Consider the following 23,340-nt stretch of genomic DNA (forward strand, 5'->3'; position numbering starts at 1 on the left):
ATCAATGACTATTGGCAGGTGGTGGAGATGCACAGCAGAGAAATAGCACGATCTGACTCCACCATGGGATGGGTGGTGACTGCGGGGTTGCTGCGCCTATTGTGGTAGTGTTAGTACCTGGAACAGGAGATGTCGCTAATGTCGAAGCATGGGCAGGCTGAGTGCCCGATGACGATGCCTGAGCTTGAGCGTGGGATTTGGTTCGTTCCTCATATGCTCGTTTTGCTTTCTTAAAATTTGGCCCCCGAGCAACAACCAAACTCTGAACGGAGATCACTAAACCACAGCGATTGTAAATGCACCAAGGAGAGCCATACCTGTTTGTCCCGCACTGCAGCCACGTCGACAACACGAGGACGACTTGGGCGTTGCGGAAGTTCTGTTTGTCCATTGGTGTGGGGTTGAGAGCGGAAGAGTGAAGACAGCCGGCTGACGAGCCTCGCATATGGACGTGAACTTGAAGCCACTGTGGGATGATGTTCGGCTTCTTCGTTGGTGTGGGGTTGAGAGCGGAAGAATAAGGACAGCCGGCCGATGAGCCTCGCATCTGAATGTGAACTCGTAGGCAATGTTGGATGATGTTCGCCTTCTTCGTCGGTACTGAGTCGAGATCGGGAGAAAAGTGAGGAAAGGCGAGCCAGAAGCACATGTGGATCTAACCGGGAAGGCGTGGAGGGTTGCTGAAGTTCATTTGGTGCATCACTTTCAGGTGAAAAGCGGTGAATGAGTGAGGACAGGCGAGCGAGGAGTGTGCGTAGATGGACCGCCAAAGGCCGCGAAGGTTGCGGAAGTTCAGTCGTTCCATCATTGTCGGGTCGAAAGCGGTGGAGGAGCGAGAGAAGGCGAGCGAGAAATGCATTTGCAGAGGAATGTGGGCGTAAATCATCCATTGGGGAGGACTGAGGGGCTTCCATCCCATGAAAAAACATTGGCGGAAGTTCATCTATATCGTCAAATTGGCCAGGACATCGCGTAGCATCAAGCTACAATATTGCTGTTATAACATCACTGAAACCCACCAAGCATGATGTGGCCATATTTACCTTATAAGGTCGGGCAAATATGATTCACCAATATATGTCTATGCGGTGGCTTGTGAAACACGTATTAGATGCCTGATCTGTGATCTCTTTTGTCCTTTGCTTGCTCTTTGGTGAACCCCATATAAGCCATTATAAACTCTCTAGCTAGTGTTCGTAATTCTACACTCCACCCTCCCAACCCCAAATCGTATTACTGATCCATAGTCACTTCTTTATTTCCGCTTGCTTTCAATACACCAATAGGAACCCAGATCGGGTTCCAAGCTAATGTTCTGACGTCTACAATTTTCCATCAGAATTGCGCGATAAAGCAGCATTTTATATAGCAATCCATCGTGACCGTAGTCAGACAATAACTTTGGGTACACTGAGATCACGCACTATGAATGTTATAGCTTACCTAGATCAATAAAAATCAAACAACAAGTATATCTAACCGCCATAAGCCCATATATTTGCTGGTGTGGTGAGGGTAAGCAGTACCGGGACTTTCAAGCTTCAAGTCACGCGTGCGATGCCATTCAAGTGCGTCCCATATGGATCTGCCAGTACGAAAGGAACGATTCATCTAGGAGTCACAATGGAATACAATGTCTACACTACAATCAGCTTAAGTTGCGAGTAAGTCGACCCTAAAATTTAAAGTCTGGTCCCTCATCTTCAGATTCCCCGTTATCCTCTGAGCTACAGCCTTCATCATCTTGAGCATCGGATTCAATGTCTTCTTCCTCATCAGGTTCAGCGTCGTCTTCATCAGATTCAACGTCGTCTTCACCATCAGTTTCATCGCCTAAAGCTTGATTCTGGCAATTGCCAACATTGGAGTCGAGTATCTGCCCACCAGCATTGCTTGTAGATGGTTCCAAATCGCCCTCAGCTAGAAGTTCATCGTCATCGTCTCCTACAAAATTCTCATCCTCAGTCGCATTTGGCAAAATATACTGAATTTGATGACCGACGCCAATGCGTGCGAAGCGAGCAAACATATCCCGATCAGCGAAACTGTTTGCGCAATCAATCATCAAGAGTCTTCAACCATGTCCACTGACTCACATGTTAACATAGAATGCGGTCCAGTCATCTACTTCTCCAAATGGGCGTGCAACTGTGGGGCCATGCCTCAGGAGATCATTCGTACGACCATCAGCAAAGGCTGGTATGAGATGGCAAGCTCGGAGGACAAGAGAAGGGTCGAGGAAACCGAATGCAGCAGGGGAATCTGGTATAAATCCGACTTTTGGGAGTCGGCCTTCCTTGAAGCCCCAGTGGTAGCGTGGAACCACACCGAACCACCGGACCCACAAGAATTCCATCGATTGAGGAGAGCGATTACGAGCATCCGCACCAACATGGAGTATCTGTATAACATAAGCACCCAAAACTTGTGCATACCAAAACGGATGAGCGCCTGCGCCTTGTTCCCTTGACAGTGTCATTACAGACTGACCACGCCCTGGTTTCAGGGTGTCTTGGTCGCGGTGAATGTCGTATGTTGTGTAATTGATTTGCAAGTGCTTAGCTTGGCAGACTCGATTGAGATTGTCGATGAAGAGTAGGCTGTTGCGTTCGGTGTCACTGAAATTTCGCTCATCGCCGTCATAATCCAAGCCTAGCAGTCGTGAGAGAATATGATCTTTCAGTTTCGGAATAAAATTCTTTGGATATTGTCAGCAATGAAAACATCAGTCAGCTGTTCTGTCTTACTTTGATAGCTGGATCGTCTCTGTGTTCGCTGAGGTAAGAGGCCAAATTTATGGCGTTGGATCTATCGCCAGACAAAAAATGATGGGCTTCAGGTGGTAGGTCACTGGTGCATATGTTGTGAGCGAGGATTGTTGACTTGGATGACTGTTGCCGTCGGATGCGAGTGCGCCTTCGTTCCTGCTTAGCCAGCTGCTTTGAAGTATCTTGCTTGTTCGTACTTTGATACAGCATTTTGATGAGACGATGAGCCAGTTCGCCCTGCAAAACACAGAATGTCAATATGGTCAATATAGCTGAACATGAAACACGTACAATCTGGGTGGTATATGAATCTGTTGTACCAAAAAACCTGATTGAAGCAGTATAATCACCAAGCGCGTGCAATTTGTAAGTGAGAAGATTGAAGGTTTTGAGACGAGCGCCAGACGCCTTTGCTTCTTGATTGGTGGAGTGAAAATCAGCATCCTGCCTCCTCTGACGTGCAGCTACTTCACGTGGAAGTTCCATTGTTTGAAAAGCTGAACATGTGAACTGCTGAAACCTCCGGAGCTGCTTGCCCAAGGCATTCAGTGCTTCGTCGAGTTTGTCTAATGAGTCATCAGTGTGAAGTCGGAGTTTGGCTAGGGCGTGCCATTCTGCGAGTCGAAAGAGAAGAAGCCGAATACCATTGTCATGCTCTTTAGGGAACAACCCTTCAAAGGCAGGGATTGCGCACTGTTTTGAAAGAGGAAGCAGGTCAGTGTTGGAATCCGTGAAGACTGCCTGGCTAACTTGTAAAACGTCTTCAAAGTGCCTTGCAACATTTTGCCGGACATCAGCTACGTTGGTTGGAAAGCGCCGAATAGCGCCCTTGCCAAAGGAAGGGATCAAGCGAAAGCTATGGGTTGCAGTATCCACATCAGAACCTGCAGCCCTCATAACAGTCAGATGTCTTACCGTTCGTTCAAGACACCTACCCATTCAGGGTTTATAGCGTAAAGTAGCCTGATAAGGTGTTTGAACACAGATTTGAATACACCCAGCTCGAACTTGTGTAAAAGGTCGACAACAAGCATTGAAAAGCAGTCAAAGCCGAGAGGGCCCAATCGCTCAGCAAAGGTGTTCTGTAGGTGAGGTGAAATAAAGACCAAGTAGGATAAAGACGAGATATGCTTACAAGGGTGGGCACAAGTGAGAACCCTTTTAGAAGACGTTCGACAGCAGCACCCTTGATTGGGGTGCCTAATTTGTAGATGGCATTGCGTGCAGCGACAACAGCATCTTTGATAAATCTATGCACTCTTGCAACTCTTCCCAACACATCAGAACGAAGTCCGATCCGACCAAAACATGATTTTGGAAGCAGGCACCTAGGACAGGGACACACACCCTTGTCGTGAATTGCTGCAATGAGAACTCTTCAAGGTCTTATTAGCAGAAACAGGGTGAGAAGAACACATTCTACGCACTTTTCAGGGTAATCTGCAGAGTAGGTAAATATTCTAGGAAATACTCGGCGGTATACCCCATCATGACACTTGATTACGATGCCATTTCTGTATGCATCAAGAAAGTCGTCATCTATTAAAATACGCCAGATAGCATGAAACATCTCGCGCTTGCAGTGGGTAAGAATGTCGTGGTAACTCTTCCTTTTAATCGAGATAATCGTCGCAATAAATCGTTTGATGGATTCTGGAAGCTGCCAAGGACAAGTTGTCGACCATTAGCACAACGATACTAGTATGTATAGGTACACTTACGCTGGGAATGAGCGCCACAAGGTGGCATGCACCAGAAGTGGGGCAGGAACGGGTGTATTTGGATTGGTTTCCGAAGTATAAGTAAACTGGCCATGCTGATGCGTTCCCAAACTGCGCTAAGTGTGTAGAATCCGACCAAAACATGAGTCCAGCAATGACTTTCTCAAGCTTGCAGCCATCGTCTCGTCTTTGCTTCTGCAGGTCGTCGTGAGCCTTAATCCACGCGTCTGATGTATAGAGCTCATCATGAAGACGTTGCTCTTGACCAGTCACAGGAGACTTCCAAAAGCGCTTGAAGGGAGTGAAATGAAACCATTTAGATGTTGCCTCTGAGAAAGCGGCATGAATGACAGCTATAAGGGGCCGGTACTGGAATCCAGGGATCGTAAAGGGCTGCCCATTTCCATCGGGATTCTTCTCCCGGGTCGGTACTAGAATCTCTGCAGCTATTTCTTTCCACCCGTCCCTTCGGTATATATCATTGTCGTTAAGTTGGGCTTCTGAAGAATCCAAACGCCGCATTTCAGTTTGGGCATTGAAGCCCTTTACATCATCAATTTGGAAATCTTCAGCTGATAGGACTTCCTTGACCAGCCGAGTGGCTTGAGCATGGGATGTTTGGTTGCTTCCAGTCAGCATCCAAGTCATGAGGCGCCAGACACTCATATTTTTCCACGGCCAAGGGGGAGGCTTCGAGGAAGATGCCACCTCGGGACTACTAGACAGCTCAGTGTTTGGACTTGAACTGGGATAGACATTGGATAGCTGATCCACAGAAACGAATGCATCAGGATCGTGTGTTGGTCGATGACGATACTCTCGTCCAATGCCAAATTCATTTATGGTTGTCCGGAAAGAATCGAATACGTGGAGAATAACTCGGGGAAGAGTAGAAGGAGGGGGCTGTGGGATTGCAGGCGGCGGCACTGGAAGCTCGTCTCTAAATCGCATAGGTAACCGGCGAGAGCGAGTAGGGCGGTTATCATGTAAATTAGGAGTAGAAATTGGTATAGATGGTTCAGGCTGCTCATGCAAAATGCTAGGCTCCGGAAGTTCTGTTGATGGCTGAAGAACCGGAGCTGTGTAATCGCAACTGCTACTGGAAGCAGACGTGGCCCCCAAAAAGCCATTAGAACTTGAAGATGCAGCTGCTGCAGCCTGAGTCGGAGCGGGCACCAGCTGCACGCCTGAGGTTGAGATATCCTAGTCTGATTGAATAAAGATTAGGTAGGGTAAGTAAAAAGACTTACTGCCGCTGTTGTAGTAGTGCTGAGCTTTACTTTCTTCATCGCATATCCTTGCATGCCATCTGAGCCACGTTTGAAATGCATGGATTGTCGATCTAATTGCTGCTGCCAGTGAGAGCAACTTTTGCGGTGGCGGGTCAGGCCTCCTGGTGCTGAAAAAGTCCATCCGCACTTCTCATGGCACTTGAAATGCTCAGCCATCAAAATAATGAGAAGTAACAGTATATTGGCCAGTAGTAAATGAACTCTCATGTGTAGTAGTGGTAGAGAAAGCAGAGCGTGATGGCTGCTGGTGACTATGCTAATGGATGATCCGGTAGAAGTCGGGCTTGGACCCTGACATAGCCACCCCAGCTTGACTGAGAAGTTTCAGAACGCATATGAACGTGTTGTTGCTGACAACCCTGGGCATGCAAAGGTTCTACAGCAATTGGGGTGGTTGTATCACCAAGATGGATCTTCTTTTCATTCACAAAAGTAAAATAACTATGGTATCTTGCCACCTGTAACTTTAATGTATCATAAAGTCACTGAAAAAGACTTGAGTACCATTTCCATGACAGAATCACAATACAAACACTATTAGTGTACTTACTACCTACTCACTATGCACACTTGCAAATGAAATCGTGGGTGGAAAATGCCGATTGTGACAACTGTTGTCTTTGTTGACCAATGACAGCCCAGGACAGCCCCCGCGATCATGGATAAGGCTCGGAGCTCTTAGGCCTCGTATTTATATATAAGCATAGGTGACCATAGTGCCACATCAAGCACTGTGCCATGCCTCCTCCCTTATCACGCCGAGTCCAGAGCAATGGCTGCCAGACAAGAAAAACCACAATGAAATGCAAAGGGACCTCTCTAGGAACAAGTCGCCCTCGGCTCGTCAAACGGGTTACTGGAACCCATGTGGCTGCAGCAGTTTCGACTTCAAAACCAGCTACATTGCACCAAAAACTCTACGGTTTTCACATTGAACCGCCCTTGGTGAAAGAGCAAGAACCTGAGATTCCCAAAAAAGATGGTCAGTTTTTCTCTTTGGCCATTGATATCTGGGTTGAGCTTTCGCGAAAGTTTTGCGTGGGCAGATTATCGCTTTTCTCAGAGGAGAAGGACAGGCTGAGAGCACCGACGCTGATTACAAGGTACGAGGCCTTGAGGCATTGTCTCCCACGATAATCTCGCACGCTGACTCGTTCTCAAGACCTTTTCTGATGTGTCCATCGATGATTGCGATTTGATTTTGGAGGCCATCGCCGAAGATGATAATCATCAATTTAATCGATACAAGTAAGTTGTGTGTGAGAATCCGATAACCGCTAATGACTCTTTCTTTCAGAATATCATATTCCCCATCGTCCAAACAGCTGGTCGCAACCCTGCCTACTCCAATACACGAGAATCTCCTCAAGCCGTTGCGAGATGCTATCGATAGTGCTCTCGCATCGCTTGACATCGAGGGGCTCGGTAACTTTATAGTCCAGATGAACTCGACCCTCAGGGGGTTGGGAGAGGCGGGGTCCACAGAGAAATCCCTTGGTACCCCTGACGCGTTGCTTGAGTTCCATGATGAAGACGGAGGGCGTGTGCAGCTTTGGGGGACTGAGGTTACCTTCTCACAGACTCGCGATGCTGCTATCGCCAAACTCCAACGTTCCGTCACCCTCAACCCACACATGCGAGCTGTAACACTATTCGATATCCTGGAAAATCACCGCCACTCTCCACCAACAGAATCATCGGATGCCTTCAGAAAACTGTCGAAGAAGAAGAAGGTCGTCTCGTACCACAAATGGCTTCAGAAGGACGATTCGCCAGTCTTTGGCCCAGTCACAGGCTTTACCCACACTTGGGTGTCGTCCCTCACTGTCGTTGTTTCGACTTGGCTCCGTCCTGATGACGGGCCATTTGATCTCTATGACCATAATCCACGATACTTCGCAACTGCCGTGAGTTTCCCTCCCTCTTCAGGTGTAGCCGTATCTGATCACAATGACAGCGATTGTGTCCCGACACAGACATAACAGGCCTCGAAAACCTGCAGCACCTATTCCATCGCACATTTGCGAGTCTCAGGGATGCCACCATCAGCTACATGGAAGAAGTCATGGCGGAAGAGGAGTCCAGTGTTTCGTCCGACAACTCTGACGCTGAAGATGAGTCCAGCGTTGAAGATAAATCGGACATTGCAGAGGTATCCTCAGAGGAGACCGATGACAGGTTAGTTTTAAGTTTAATAATTGTGATATATACTTAATCGCATCTCCTAGCCCTGACCCCTTCGAGCTCGTTCGTGCATGGGTGCCTCCAACGTCGCCTATAGACTGGAAGGCAATCATGAAGCAGTTGCGGAACGCTGCACGGCAGACGGGCTATACACGTTACTCCACCTACCACGAGAAATTGATCAAGCGCACCGCTGAAGAGGCAGAGATCTCTCCCAGAGCCTCCAAGAGGGCTAAACGTTCATGATGTGGTAAGTACTAGTTTTATTTGACAAACTCTAGACTGACATTCACTAAACGGCGCTCTCAAGTTCTCGCATCGTGTATTCTAGTATCATGCTGTATACTGGAATGGATTTTCATTGTGTTTCTCATCAAAGCTTGTCGTCGTACGTGACTCACACACTACTGTTGTTTTACGCCTTGTGTTTCTTTACGTACCGCAGCCGTTTTTTTTTCTGTACCATTACTACAACTTCCATGTACTACGTAAAACAGTTGGAAAGATCTATGTCTCACTAGTACTACCTTGACTTTCCATAGCGTTCAGGATCAAAGAAAGCAGGTTTGTTTGCCTATCGATTGCTGCCTCGATCCCTCCTGCAACTTTCAGCAGTGCCTCAGCTACGGATAGTAGACTCGGAGCTTCAAACTCAGGTACTAACTTCCTCCGCTTCTGTGGTGCGGCTTCCGATATTGGCAGGGCTGGCACTGACGTCCCCCGCTGACCGGTGGACCGGGGGTCCCAAGGCATAGACCAAAGGAAGAGACATAGACAAGAGGCAGTTGGTCCTTCGGCGATAGCCATAGCTTAGTCAGCGACACGCGCACATAGCCAAACTCTGTTCATAGTGTAACACATCATCACGCATCATAGAGCTCTCCCCTCACTGCTTTCGTCCTAGTCCATCGTGGTGAACAGAGAGAATCCGAACCAGCGCGATATTGCATCACACACCTATCACACAAAAAAGCACGCAGAAGAAAGAAGCATTAGCTCGCGGTCTAGATTTTAGTCATAGAATAGAACATAGAAGCTCCCAAATAGAAGCTAACGAACCATTTACAGAAACATACAGTCTTATTACGTCGCAACTCACATCAAAAACAACACCAATTACAAAAAAGAGCAGTGTTCATCTTACTCGCATTTACATTTATATTTGATGCCCAAAGCTAACAAATTGAGACCCAGAACAGCAAAAGGACAAGCGGTAACCAACGTTCGTTTAAAAACGAACTGGGAACTCTGGTCAGAAAAGACATCAGCAGCATCATCTCCTCTCGATACACCAGATCCATCAGGACACAACACACCAAGTCACTGTAGCACATCGTCACTAAGCAGCCTCTCGGAAGAAGACGAACAGCAGAACAATCAAGTCCCCTTCCCAGAACTAGAAGTCCAAAAATTAGACATCTACATACCATCATCCGAAGTCCAACAACCACGTCGTCGCACGAAGACAGAGCAGCTCACATCCATCTCCACAGTACCGAATTACAATCTAGCCGAATTCTTTGCACTCGCACAGTTAAAAGCCGTCATGCCTGTAGAGACCCCGCAGATATTTCACGGTGATGGAAGAGCATCAGAAAATCCGGCGGATTTCCTGAAATCCTTCAATCGAGCAATGCATCAGCAGACAATAACAGACAGCACCGACAAATTAGACGCTTTTGGTGATTACCTCGGAACAAGTTCACAAGCAGAACGATGGTTCAAAGCGTTGCAGTCGAAAGACAAAGCGACATGGAATGCATTTGTGATAGCATTCGAGAAACGCTGGCCGCCAGTCCAGATAGCGGAAAAGACAAGAGCAGAGTACGAGAAAGAATTGTTAGAGCATATACTACGAGAAGAAGACGTAGGAAAGAAGAAGACGCTCTACGATAGAGAATGCTGGACGCACGTAGCATGGGCGATGAAGACGCTTCAACTCGCAACAGACGCAGGCATCGAACAGAGCACGTCGATGATATGGCAAGTCCGCAGTAAACTGCCGGACATCGTAAAGGATCTATTGAAAGACGAAGAATATACCAAGTGGGAGGAGTTCACGAAAGCGGTGACAGAGCTCAAGGGAAGTCGGCTTGTAGAGAAACAAGAACAATACCTCAAGCAATCACACGAGCTCAAAGCGCTACGCGCAGACCTAGCTCGAGTCCAGACACGAGCACCACAGCAAAACCCAATTGCAGCATTACAAAGTCAATTCAATAGAATGTCGATTAACCCCACGACACCGCCAACGCTTCCGACAGCGAACAACACATATAACCGGGTACCAGCAGCAACCAATCGTCAGAACGCACAACCAATGTATAATCGGCAACCGGCCACAACGCAACAGCCGTTAGTAGTAACAGAGGAGATGAAAACAATGGTCAGGCAGTTAGTCCAAACGATGCCGCAACACCCGGATAGCGCAGCAGGAAAAGCAGCATATAGAGCGCAGCTCGCACAGTGGAACACGAGATGGGGAGAGAACGCGAGAGTCACACAAGAGACAGGATACCCACTAAAGCCGGGCACGGCAGCCATCGCATCCAGCGAATGCTTCGCGTGTGGGACACATGGACACAACGGACGGGATTGCCCGTTACCGCCGAACCACGAAGAGAGGCTAACGCGCAAAGAAGCAGCGTGGAGAGCAATTGTGAGCAAGACGCTGGGCGCATACAACAGAGCAACGGCCACACCGATATCACTAGTCATGAGTAACGGCTACGAGGAGACACAGTTAGAAGCGTGGATTGAAGAGATTCCCGAACAACAGGGAAAAGCGGACGGGTCGACGTAAAAAAGAACATTACGTCGACCCAAAGTCTCAAACACATTCAAGCCGGAGTCGAAGTCCTCGCATGCGAAGAGGCAACATGCGAGGACAACTCTAGGACCATTAGCCCCAAAGTTTCTGCTGAGCGCGTAGCTAAGGATATCGCATGTACTACCGAACTTCACGACGCAATCGAAACCGATGACTTGTATTCGGTTGGACACCCGGTCGTCACAAAAACTCAGTTAAAAAATGGAGAGGCAGTTCCGTTCGCTCACCGAATAGAGCTAGAAGGTCCACAAGGAGAAAGAGTCAGAGTACGAGCGATATTCGATGACGGCGCAATGACCAGTGCAATGTGCACGTCGATCTTCGAGAAGATCAAGCACAGATTGGGAAACTGGAGCGCATCAGACAAACGATTAAGGATGGCAAATGGAAATATAGTCAAAGCAATCGCAAAGTGGACGGGAATGATTAGGATTGAAGAAGTCGGAGTGCGGAGCACGTTTGAAGTCTTTGACAGTGGCGGAAGCTGGGGCTTCTTACTAGGAAAACCGACACTTCAAACATTCGCAGCAATTCACGAATACGAAACGGACACGATCGTGATAACCGACGGAATCAAAACAGTCGCAATAGAAAACCAGATAGCGGACAAGCGGATGTTACAGAGAGCAGATGCAGTCAGTCTCACGCTAGACGAGAAACAACAAAGGACGTTAGAAAACAAAACAAAACCATCAAACATCCCAATGGGCCAATGGAAGCCGACAGGATACTGGATCAGAAAGAAGAGAGAGAGCGCGTCAAAAGAAAGAACAGCAGAAAAAGAGAATAACACATCAAAGGGAGTGACAGCGGCCAGAGTATCGAGAGAACAATCAAGCACTGACACACATAATATAACAGAAGAAACAACGAGCATCAACATATTAAACGCACAAGAAGGACCAGACGAAGGAGGAGAGCAACTATTAGAAGAACTTCCAGAGTTAGAACCGATGAGGAACGACGCGTCAATATACTCAAGACAAACGAATCCATTTAATCCGGCAAGAGTCAAAGAAATTCTCCGACAGATCACGTTCGGGAACGACCTGACAGTAGACGAGAAAAAGGAGTTAGAACAGTTTATAGCGGAAAACGCAGACAGTTTTGCACTAACACTAAGAGAAGTAGTCCCTATTCCTGGAGCAGCGCTGAATTTAAACGTTCCAGATAACGCAATATTCAACCTACGGATACATCAACGCCCTTTAACGCCCGAACAAGCGAAGTTTTACAATGAGCGAGTAACGGACATGTTGGAAGCAGGTATAGTAGAGAGAGCATCCCCAGAACTGATTCGATGTGTAGCAACCACGGTTATAGTGCAAAGAGCACACGAAACGGGCGGTCTACCATGGGACGAGCTAAAGCAACGAATCAACGACCAACATAGAGCAGCGGGACTACAACCAGCCTATGAGTTACCGCCACGAGAGATACAGAATCCTACCTTAGAAGAAACAAGAGAAAAAGGACCGAAAAAATGGAGGATCTGTCAGAATTTCGCGCAGCTTAACAAAATAACGGAAGTAGTCCCAATGCCGCAGGGGGATATATTAGCAAAACAACAGAGGTTAAGTGGTCAACGTTACATCTCAATTTTTGACTTCGCAGCAGGGTATTATGCGATAGAAGTGCCGGAGAAGTGGCGTCCATATTTAGCGTTCTACATCGAAGGAAGAGGGTACTTTCAATATCGACGAATGCCGATGGGAATTACAGGAGCACCGACAGCGTTCTGCGATACATTAGCAGAAAGGCTACACGATTTCCTAGTGACGCACTATATGGAATTGTTCATGGACGACGGAGGATGCGCGACAGGTACGTTTAGAGAAATGATGGATAAGCTAACAGTTTTGTTCCAACGTTTTCGAGAATGTCGATTTTCAATAGCTCCGAGCAAGACAAAGCTTTGCATGTCAGAGACCGAGTTCGCAGGAGGAACGATAGGAAGAGAAGGAGTGAAACCAGATCTAACAAAGCTGACAGCCATTGTAGACTGGCGACAACCCGAAGACGCACAGAACTTAGCCTCGTTTTTAGGACTAACAGGATTCTACAGAACATTAATCAATGCATACGCGAAAAGAGAAGGCCCACTAAGAGATTTACTACTGCAAGCACCCATAGACAGCACAATGTCCAAAACAGCGTATCGACGAGCCATGAGCGGCTTCAAGTTAAGTACTATTTGGACGCAGGAACATACTAAAGCATTTTTAGATCTAAAAACGGCGATTACATCAAGACCAGTATTACACGCACCAAGATACGATGGGTCACACTTCATAGTGACATCGGACGGATGTATAGAAGGCTTCGCAGCGGTCCTAGCACAGAGAATCAAGACGCGAACATCAGCAGGGAAATGGGTCGAACGTCTATATCCTCTAGGCTTCGCATCAAAACGGACATCAGCGACAGAAAAGAAGTACAAATCGTACTTACTAGAATTCGCAGCGCTCAAATTCGGGTTGGATAAATTCTCGAGCATCATCTGGGGATTTCTGGTCGAGATTGAAACAGACTGCAGGGCGATGAGAGACACGCTGCTGAATCCGCATCTGAACGTAGTACACGCAAGATGGAGAGAGGGAATATTAGCATATCATATAGTGGACATAAGGCACGTACCAGGAAAGCTGAATGTCATTGCTGATGGCCTTAGCAGAAAATGGGAAAACACCGCTCCAGTAGCAGGAGACGGAAACGAGTGGACAGTAAGCGAAGACTGGGAAGCAAGGATAGGACTAATTAACGACATCATGAACGTTACGACGGTGGACGCACAAGTAGACAAGCTTTGCACACGATTCGAGAACGAGCCAGTATTCAAGGAAGTCGTAGAAGCTATATGTAACCTAGATCAAGCCACGGAGATCAGAGAGAAACGGCGAGCAAGACACAGAGCAGAACAGTACGTTATAGAAGAAGGGAGGCTCTGGAAGCTACGAGGTGGCACAACGACGAGAGCCAGGACAAGAGTAGAATGTGTCTCGAGAGGAGAAGCCAAGGTACTAGCAGCACAAGAGCATGCAGAAGGAGGCCACTGGGGACGAGATGCGATCAAAATCGCATTACTGGACCGAATATGCAGCCCCAAGCTAGACACGTCAATCCTAGATGCCATCAAAGACTGCGCAAAATGCAAGAACTTCGGACCGACGCACATAAATTCGCTACTAGAGCCAATAACCAGGCGGCACCCATTCGAACTGTTAGTTGGAGACTATCTCACCCTCCCGAAAGAGAAAGGAGGATACAATACGCTCGGTGTGTACTTGGACACGTTTTCGCAGCATATCTGGGTGTTTAAATATAAAACATCAGGTAGTGCAAAAACGACGATTGAAGGACTCAAGAACATCTTCAACGCATTCACAACACCAGAAACATTCATGGCGGACGGTGGCAAGCACTTCAACAACGAAGCAGTGAAGGACTTCTGCGAATCGAAGAAATGCAAAGTACACATCGTAGCGGCGTACTCCCCGTGGATCAACGGCCTTGTAGAAGGAACAAATAAGCTTTTACTACACGTTTTAAAATGCTTATGCGCACCAAGTTTAGGAGAAGATCAAAGTCAAGGACAAAAAACGACAGAAAGCGGCTTGACACAATCGTGGCCAGACCATCTGGAGGATGCGGTGCACGCTCTTAACTATCGATTATTGCCAGCGCTGAAATTTTCTCCAAAGGAACTTCTTTTAGGATTAGTAGTCAACACACCGAAGACGAATGTAGAAGAAAGCGCGTCAGCGACACGCACTTCAGACCCACTAACTCAAATAGCATACGTCGAACAACAACGGTTGGACGGATACGATGAAGTAGTGCGACATGCGATCAAGAGGAAGGCAGCATTTGATAAAAAGTTGCTACAACGAGCGCCAGGTGAGGTTATATTTCGAATCGGACAACTAGTTCAAGTATATCGCAATGATTTAGATTATACGTTCAAAGCGGAATGAAAGCTCATACCAAAATGGTCAATCCCAAGGCGTATACGAGAGAAGATCCTAAACTCGTACAAGCTTGAAGCGCTGAACGGAATCCCAGTTCAAGGAGAGTTTAGTGCAAGACGACTCAGAGCATTCACCCCGAGAACGGGAACGAAGTTAGCAAGAGAACAAGAAGAGCATGAACGCAGAATCAGAGAGAGAGGAGACGACGACACGGAAGCAGATACAGAAGATAGAACGGAGAAAGAATCAGAGAAACAGAAGGGACATGAAGAAGAAGAGAACGACCAGACAAGAGACGAAGCGGATGAAGAAGAGAACGAATAGGACAATAGAAGTGATAGTAGGAAGAACGCCGAGGATGGCGTTGGTTGTTTTTTAGGGGGGTGCATGGACCGGGGGTCCCAAGGCATAGACCAAAGGAAGAGACATAGACAAGAGGCAGTTGGTCCTTCGGCGATAGCCATAGCTTAGTCAGCGACACGCGCACATAGCCAAACTCTGTTCATAGTGTAACACATCATCACGCATCATAGAGCTCTCCCCTCACTGCTTTCGTCCTAGTCCACCGGGACCATTCAAAATATCATGGCCAAAGTAACGCTGAGGCTGTATACAGTCAGTTCAAGTTGTAACTTGTCAGTATTGGAGGACTAAGAAATATGACTTACTGTGACAGCCTGAGTGTGTCCTTCAATGACGTCAGACCCAGCGTGCTTTCTCTTCCAGTGAGTCGGAGTAAGCAGCAGCTGATTTGAACACTGAGATTTCCAAATATCAATATCCTACAAATGAGTGTGATAAGACGAACTAGTATATATGTTTGATCTGATCACATACCAGTTTGAGTTTGGATGCCTTCGAGTCCTTGTCCGCAGCATCTAAGTCAGAGGCCTTGTCTAGTAGGTCTGTAGCTCCAGCCTGATAACGTGGCAATTTACGGTAGTCATAACATCCACAAGAATAGGTAGGGCAACCTTGCCCAAATCCTGCTCCCTCCTTGCAGTTCTCGGCATGGCTTGACGGAGTAATGCTGCCAGAATTCCGAGTCATCAAGAGCGCCTCGCCAACTGCATCATTAAAATCCGACTCGGAGGGGTGGGAATCAAATGTCGACATGTTCATGGCTGGAATCCTTCTTTGAAAGCAGGTGTATTTGAATCGTACTCCCCGGACCTTACAGGGGCAGTACTCCATGAGGTATGGCTTGTGCCTGGGCCGTTTCAAAACTCAGAACATTCTGTGACCTTTGTCTCATTTTCAGTACCGCCGCTTCACTCTGATGCCAACTACTAAACTCGTACTAGCCTGAGGGTCACCTGGCCTGCACTGTAGACTGTGTCATGATCGATTCCAGTTTTACTATCCTCAATGCAGTTGCCGATAATTTTGCAGATGAGTCGTTACGTATACTAGATCCCATGACCACTACAACGTACTACATGTCTCGCAAGCTTTACCTTCACTGGGGATACTACTTCCGTTCCGCCATTTTCAATGTTTGTATCCCTGCACGGAGCATGATTTTGATTTCTTCTAACTAGGCTGCATTGTATCCCTGCACGGAGCATGATTTTTAAAACCTAACAAGACTCTACCAGGCCACATCGTATCCAGGTCACAAGCCATGGCTTCGAGTCTGACCAAGAATGCATCCGCCAAGTCCAAGTCATTCTCTACTCGTACTCCTGCATCCATACTCCGAGAACTACACGATTCCTCCGAAGGATTCGGATTCTATGCCGCTTCACCGAGACTGATTCGGCATGTTGAATATTTCATAGGAGGACAGGATGGCAACATTCTCGTCGCCAAGGGAGGACCCCAAGCTAAAGAATTCATCATTCGTGGTGTATTCGAGATCAGTCGCAATGACTTCAATTTCACCCCGGATGCCAATTTCAATCCATCAAACGTCTTTCATGGTCGCTTTTCAGACGTAAAATTGAGCTGTCGGCTTACTGCTGGTCGTAACGACATGTTCCGATTCTCTTCAGAAGACTTCCCGGATGTCCTTGACAATATTGCTCACTTTGAGGGATTAATTCCAAGGGAGAGGGATTACGAGAAGCTCAGCGCTGTTCATGTCTCACTCGGTCAAAGATCAATCAGACTGATACATGGTCTATTTGAGGTCAGTAGCCGTCATCTATTTCCTTTCCCTAACAGTTGAATATCACATATCAGGCCAAGAATCAGGATAAATATGATACTGCCAGTGACGAAGATGACGACTGCTCAACCAGTAAGCTACAAATATTTTTTTGGCATCCATCATTATACTAATTGTTTTACGTTCGCAACTACAGACAGCTTAAGCTCAGACTTCGACATTGCCACTTGGCCAGTGGCTGACCGATGCAAAGGACATTTGCAAGACCTCAGATCTACCCACAATGTTTGCCCCCTACCAGCATACGACACGGATCATAGCCTCATCCCACCACTTGAATACGAGTCAAAACTTAAGGGCGCACTTGTTGAAGTGCACATGGCGTTTTTTCATCATCGAGTCAAGAATGCAAAACGTGATGTTTTCAATGCTATTTTACGACAACTCACCGTCCTGTCTCCACCTGCAGCCATGCCAATCAATCCCTTCAAGCGCCACCGTCTCAACACTGGTCCTCTCAATGCACGAAATAAGAAAGCAAAATAACCTGTCAGAGGCTCTTCCTCTTGAATGGTATGCATTCGCTTCATTACCTTTGCACGTACATTGATCATCAGCTTCTACAGTAAATTACTGAATTGTGTAACATTGTACTTATACATATGCTCGTGACGTCTATCTGAATCATTGGAGCTTCAAAGGATCGCAGTTTCACAATTTGAAATCATACTGTACATGTATTTCTAGTATTGTATGCAATTTAAGTCTGAAAATCATATCACGCACTTAGCGCGGGCATGCTTCAAAAGATGATGAGTATGCAGAAACTGTGGTACAGGATAGGTAGGCTGCTTATGTTTTTCTGTAAATGGTAGTACGTCACGGTGAACAGGACTAGAATCTGGTATGTTTCGATCATTCAATCAAGCAGCGAAAATCAAAGCTGTAATATTTTATAGGTATTCTACAAGGTCAGATACTCATTCGTTACTACCGGATAGTGTCCCCTTCAACTCTGCAATCATAGCCCATCGTAACCTATAGTACACTACTATGTCACCGAGCCAAGACCTCAGGATCGGGCCATAAATAAGGAATCTCAGGGACACAACACCCAAGTTGGACTGAATCGTCGAACCAATGTGGTGTAAGGATGGACATGCCGGTATATGGTGCAAAATACATTGCAGTTTGGTACTACGCCATGAGGGTTAGCGCAGTGAACAATGGTCCCATAGTCAATGAAACAAGAGAGTGAGTACCTTATTGCTCTGCTTATGCAATGCGAAGAGATGGGTCACATCTCGAGTAAGGGCTGTTCGCCACTGCCCTCCTAATGAGGTGATGCCGGCTGACAGAACTTCAAGGTCCCATTGGGAGAGCTTGTAATCAACATCAATATCATATAATGTGATCAAGGACAATTCACTCACATCAGTGGCGCATGCAACAACACCTGAAAAAATCATGATTGGATCAGGTGAATAGTACCGCTCGCTGACATATTGACCATCAATGCCTTCGTACTGAAGTGAAAGGTAGAGGAGACTCACGGTTGACGTTTTCCAAGGACTACGCACCGTTGTACCCACATGTCTGACACTACATGCAGAGATCCTTCGTATTCACCCTGAATGTGCGATCCAGCAAGTGCAATAATATGAGTGGGTGGTGGTGCGCTCGTTGCACCGTGAAGATCTAGCAAGGCTGAGAGTTCCTTGTGTCGTCCCGGTTGTATTGAAGATGAAAGGGCGTAGTGTACACCATTGAAGAGGGCCATACACTAAAGCTTCAACGTGTATGTGAGAGGGAGTTTGACACAATAGGTCAATGGAACGTACTTACAGCAACTGTGTTACAGTTCGCCGGCCGAGTCACCGGCACATCTGATCCAAGTCATTATGGTACGTCACGGTGACTCCAAGAGGAGGTATCGGACAACTTGAATAAACAAAAAAAAAGTGTCAGGGTCAGAAGGTTCGGAACTTGCAACTTCCTACATTGCATAGAACTCCAATAGAACTTAAACACCCGAGGCTCGGCACCAGTGGGCAGCGGAGATGACTTTAGCTAAAACACCATTCCTATTGGAGGTCAGGCGTTCCATCAACAGATCAATGATTCATGCCGTACCGTGACACTTCATGCCAAGAATGTAGTTTGGCACATAGTAGACAGTCCGACGAAGATCGAGAACAGGCGATTTGCCAGTATCAGCGAGTGTTCATACGAAGACTGGCGTGGGTATATTACAAACTGGTTACGTCATACAATACTAATAGCCCGGCAGGGACTACAGTCGACGGTTTGCCACCATGACCTATGACATAGATCCGGGACGAGCAGCCACTTTGGGATTACCTGATCTACCGATAACTGTCAGCGCTTCAACCCCCATTGGCCTGCCCATATGCGGTTAGTAGGTCAATTTCTGCATGATTCGGATCAAAGTGTTTGATGATCCCTGTAGTATTTCAGTCAGGCTGGTACTCTCGCACCTTCACACGTTCTGTTCCTACCCAAATTCCACTCCAGATGTCGCAAGGTAGCTCCACTGACAATGACCCACCTTCTCAAGTGGCTTCCTTGAAAAGGCGGCTGGCCGTCTTAGAGGCCCAAAACGCCAAACTTCGCAAACAGCCTGTGGCGGAGAGAAAGTGAGTTTGCGATCATCCAGTATTTCAGCACCCCTTGAAGAGCTATTTCATTGCATAGTGAACCTCATAATACCGAGGGCCGGCTAATTCGGAGACTTGTTTGCCTCACAGAACGCGTCGAAGATCTCATTGCAGAGTTCAATCGATGTGTCACCTCGGGGTTGGAATCAGATACTGACGATACTAGCTCAAATAATACTGAGTAGGTCCTTTGGTGTCACCAGTGGCTTGCATTAATTATCTTCACTAGAGACGATCGGAGGTACAGATCATATAAGAAGTTGGCGACTTGGTGTCCATCCGTTCGTAAACTTCTAACCTCAGTGGCTGAAAATGGCGAGCTCTGTCACATATACAGCAAGGTAGGTGTCGGACACTGCTTCACAACGAGGCTAATTGAGGCACTATTTAGCTGAATAAAGGTGCCGATGGAGCCAGGGCTGACGATACGACACGGCTTAAAGTCACCGTTGCATCTTGGTTGATGCAACTTACCCCATCACCAAGCCCCGTCATTCACGGGCAGGACAAACTGGGTCGCGGATTAAATAACGATGCGACTGGACGGCTCATCTGTCCAGTCGATTACGATTGGAATGACTTAGTGTAAGATTTCATCTGTTTTGCAACATCTTTGCTGACGCATGCAGTAGTGTCCGACAGCACATTAGGGACTACCACCCAGACTATCGCGTCACAGCTTACTCTTGGCCAGCTTTCTTGTACAAGGATGAACAATACGATCCACAAAACCCTACGGATGGCCTGTTTAAAGGCAAGCTGCTTTTAAAGGTACGTGTCGTGAAGATGAATATTCATCTACTGAGGTCGCTTACAGACATTCAAATATATTTTCACATCTCCTACTTCTGCGGAGACGGAAGATCAGGAGGAGCTTAGCCCGGATAATATTTCCACACAAGGCCACCCAAAGCAACGGAGGACTTCTGGCGAGCGTCGCACCCGCTGCAATGTTGCGGCACTGTTGAACATGAAGTCAGTACAACCACGCTCAATCGCATATACAGCTGTACAGGTGAGTATGATGGATCGCTCTTTATCCATGCTCCAGCCTGACATTGCCGGCCAACTCAGCTCAGGTTCGCCTTGTCCAGTACGGGATCGTGGCGAGTTATCGATGACGAGTTCAACAATCAAGAGTTCTACGATAACATTGTCGACTTCCTCGAGCTTCCCATGACACCAGATGCATCCAAGGAAGTCGACGACCTACTACTTTGGTGGAACCGGTGCGTTATCATGCGGCTGTAATTATTTGACCTTGGTCTCATTATACTATAACATTAGCAGGGTTTTTGGACGCAAACATGTATCTGCCTGTCGTCCCCAACGAGTCCAACAGCTATCTGTTGCTCAGTGTTCAGGCAGATGTTAGCTCAGAGTTTGCAGGTTGCATGCATAGATAGCTGTATGTACACTATTTTACAAATCGTAGCATCGAGATCCTTGTTGTATAATACTGCCATTGATATGTAAATAATGTAATGCAGCCGAGCAATTCATGCAAATGACAACCGAGCGCCGAGAAATATAAAATTGGCAACGCAGTGCCTAACAGCGGTTCATTTGCAATGTCTCCAAATATTGTTCTTATTGAGAGATCAAACCTGTGTTGCTTTTGTGAGGCAATTACACATCTAAGTTACAGGTGGCAAGACACCATAGTTATTTTACTTTTGTGACAAACGAGCGCTGAGAAATATAAAATTGGCAATGCAGTGCCGAACAGCGGTTCATTCGCAATGTCTCCAAATATTGTTCTTAATGAGAGATCAAACCTGCGTTGCTCTTGTGAGGAAGTTACACATCTAAGTTACAGGTGGCAAGACACTATAGTTATTTTACTTTTGTGAAACAACGCCCTGTGTGCTAGAAATGTCATACAACAGACCCTTTGTTTCATATTTTTCATTCGTGTAGGCAAAGGATCACTTTACCTACTTTTTCACACAGATAATACAGAGCCATCGATGACAATCAGGCGCTTAAGTCTCATGAGTTATCAGGTTGGGGTAGGGCGATAAATATTGAAGCACATTTTACTCACATCCCCATGCCAAACACCAAGGTTGATGTGGAAAATATGAGCAATTAGTAATCACCTCACACTTCTGTCACGCAATGATATGCATTGGTCGTCAATTGAATGTTCGTGAATATGTTGCGCAACCAGCAACTGGGCTGTGATGCTGAACTTCAACATGCATGATTTTCCCTGATCATACAGGATAGCATTAGAATTGCATAAACGACTTTATACGACGTACTGATCTTGGGCTTTTGTCTATTTATCGTATAGATCACCAATCAGACGCACTTTCAAAGACATGAGACACAAATAGCCAAAATATGCTACAGTCTACACACTGCATAGTGTAGATCTATTAACCATGCTCGTCAGTCAGATTCAGTGTATTCACAATCATATTTGTGCAACCGCGGCCAAATATAGGTCCGTGTGATGGTTGTTGGTCATGTAGGATAGCGTTCTAATGGCATAAATTACGATATAACATGCACTGTCACATGTTAGCCAATTATGATTATTATTTACATTATAATGTGTATAAAAAGGTTGATCGGGGATGTTGGGTTTCAGTGATGAATGAATGAGAGAGATTGCAAACTCGGTACGTACTTCCAAAAATGACCTGTCACTGAGCGAAGAGCGGGGTCCTGAATCATCATCTTGAGGTGGCGTCTGTTCCTGTTCCTGTCTTTCCTCTGGTGCCTAACAACAGACATTGTCAGAGAGAGCAGGTGATATGGATATGTTGACTCAAGTTGTTGACACCTACCGTGACAATATTGGAACCAATGGAAAGTATGTCCTCAAGGCCAGCTTCTTTGAGGATGGCGTGAACGTCCCAAGTGTACGCGGTTGTGTCCTCGGCAGTAACTAGCACCTTGGCATCAGGGGAAAGAGCTACGGACCACAAAACGTTTTCATGCTGGAGGGGTGGTCCAACTGGGAGGTTGGTGTCAACATTCCATAAACGTGCTGTTTTATCATAAGATGCACTTGCAAGGAGGCGATTGTTCTGAGACAAGGAGAGGGCGGTGACATGCTTTGTGTGACCTTCAAGGATAGCGATTTGCTCCCAAGTGGCGGTGTCGTATATCCTAATCTGATCATATGAATCGGAGATGAGTTTGCCATTTCCATCCAAGGACGTCCATGCCAAGCTGCGAACTGTGTTTGAGTGTTTGAGTGTTTTGAGACGCTTTCCCGTTTTCGTGTCCCAGATTTTCACAGCGTTCTCCTCATACCCCCCCGTGGCGAGTTTTGATGAGTCAGGCGAGTACATCACCGTATTCACCCGGGCGTGACTGGTTTCGATTTTCAGGACGGTTTTGCCCTTCTTGACATCCCAGACTCTTGCCGTCCCATCCCAGGATCCGCTTGCCACTTGTTTATCATCTGCACTCCAGCACAATGATTGCACAGTATGGGCGTGTCCTGTCCATCTGGCAATGACCTTCCTCATCTCGACATCCCACAACCTCACTTTCCCGTCATAGTCTCCGCTTGCAATCGTCTTGCCGTTTGGAGACAATGCCATGGATCGAAATACTACATTATCTTCGTCTCGCCAGTCCTCGCCTATCTGTGCTCCACTCTCTAGGTCCCATAGTCGGAGTGAGCCGTCCGACGAACATGTGATGATGTGTCGTCCGTCAGGCAAGTGCACAGCACTGTTGACCTGTCTTGCATGACCTTGCATCGTGTGGCGTGGTGTGACCACTGCCGTCTTACTGGTGGATGACGACATGGTCGGCGCTTAGGTG

General features: G+C 46.9%; 5 protein-coding genes across 5 annotated transcripts; 3 read left to right on the forward strand and 2 right to left on the reverse strand.

The window, feature by feature from the left end:
• Nucleotide 1: 1 nt before the first annotated feature.
• On the reverse strand, nucleotides 2-929 carry F5891DRAFT_1197830 (uncharacterized protein; the record flags this gene model as incomplete). The annotated part of the gene is made up of 2 exons (XM_041368541.1): nucleotides 2-262; nucleotides 318-929. The coding sequence occupies 2 exons, from the start codon at nucleotides 927-929 to the stop codon at nucleotides 2-4; spliced, it is 873 nt and encodes a 290-aa protein (XP_041217948.1).
• A 5,650-nt stretch (nucleotides 930-6,579) lies between these two features.
• Nucleotides 6,580-8,211, forward strand: F5891DRAFT_986836 (uncharacterized protein; the record flags this gene model as incomplete). The annotated part of the gene is made up of 6 exons (XM_041377825.1): nucleotides 6,580-6,763; nucleotides 6,802-6,884; nucleotides 6,944-7,029; nucleotides 7,079-7,688; nucleotides 7,739-7,959; nucleotides 8,010-8,211. 6 exons carry the CDS (start codon nucleotides 6,580-6,582, stop codon nucleotides 8,209-8,211), a joined length of 1,386 nt encoding a protein of 461 aa, XP_041217949.1.
• An 8,176-nt stretch (nucleotides 8,212-16,387) lies between these two features.
• On the forward strand, nucleotides 16,388-17,419 carry F5891DRAFT_986837 (uncharacterized protein; the record flags this gene model as incomplete). Its single annotated transcript, XM_041377826.1, has 3 exons — nucleotides 16,388-16,894; nucleotides 16,930-17,005; nucleotides 17,070-17,419. 3 exons carry the CDS (start codon nucleotides 16,388-16,390, stop codon nucleotides 17,417-17,419), a joined length of 933 nt encoding a protein of 310 aa, XP_041217950.1.
• Nucleotides 17,420-17,929: 510 nt separating this feature from the next.
• F5891DRAFT_1197836 (BRCT domain-containing protein) lies at nucleotides 17,930-18,653 on the reverse strand (the record flags this gene model as incomplete). Its single annotated transcript, XM_041368542.1, has 4 exons — nucleotides 17,930-18,070; nucleotides 18,136-18,255; nucleotides 18,307-18,399; nucleotides 18,462-18,653. The coding sequence occupies 4 exons, from the start codon at nucleotides 18,651-18,653 to the stop codon at nucleotides 17,930-17,932; spliced, it is 546 nt and encodes a 181-aa protein (XP_041217951.1).
• Nucleotides 18,654-19,604: 951 nt separating this feature from the next.
• On the forward strand, nucleotides 19,605-20,926 carry F5891DRAFT_964530 (uncharacterized protein; the record flags this gene model as incomplete). Its single annotated transcript, XM_041376101.1, has 7 exons — nucleotides 19,605-19,732; nucleotides 19,781-19,892; nucleotides 19,943-20,136; nucleotides 20,184-20,322; nucleotides 20,369-20,503; nucleotides 20,626-20,780; nucleotides 20,839-20,926. Coding segments are annotated over 7 exons (951 nt in total), but the record flags the coding sequence as incomplete, so codon positions are not given.
• Nucleotides 20,927-23,340: the final 2,414 nt, after the last annotated feature.

The sequence above is a fragment of the Suillus fuscotomentosus genome (assembly GCF_016647785.1).
Source record: "Suillus fuscotomentosus strain FC203 chromosome Unknown F5891scaffold_133, whole genome shotgun sequence".
NCBI classification, from domain to species: Eukaryota; Fungi; Basidiomycota; class Agaricomycetes; order Boletales; family Suillaceae; genus Suillus; species Suillus fuscotomentosus.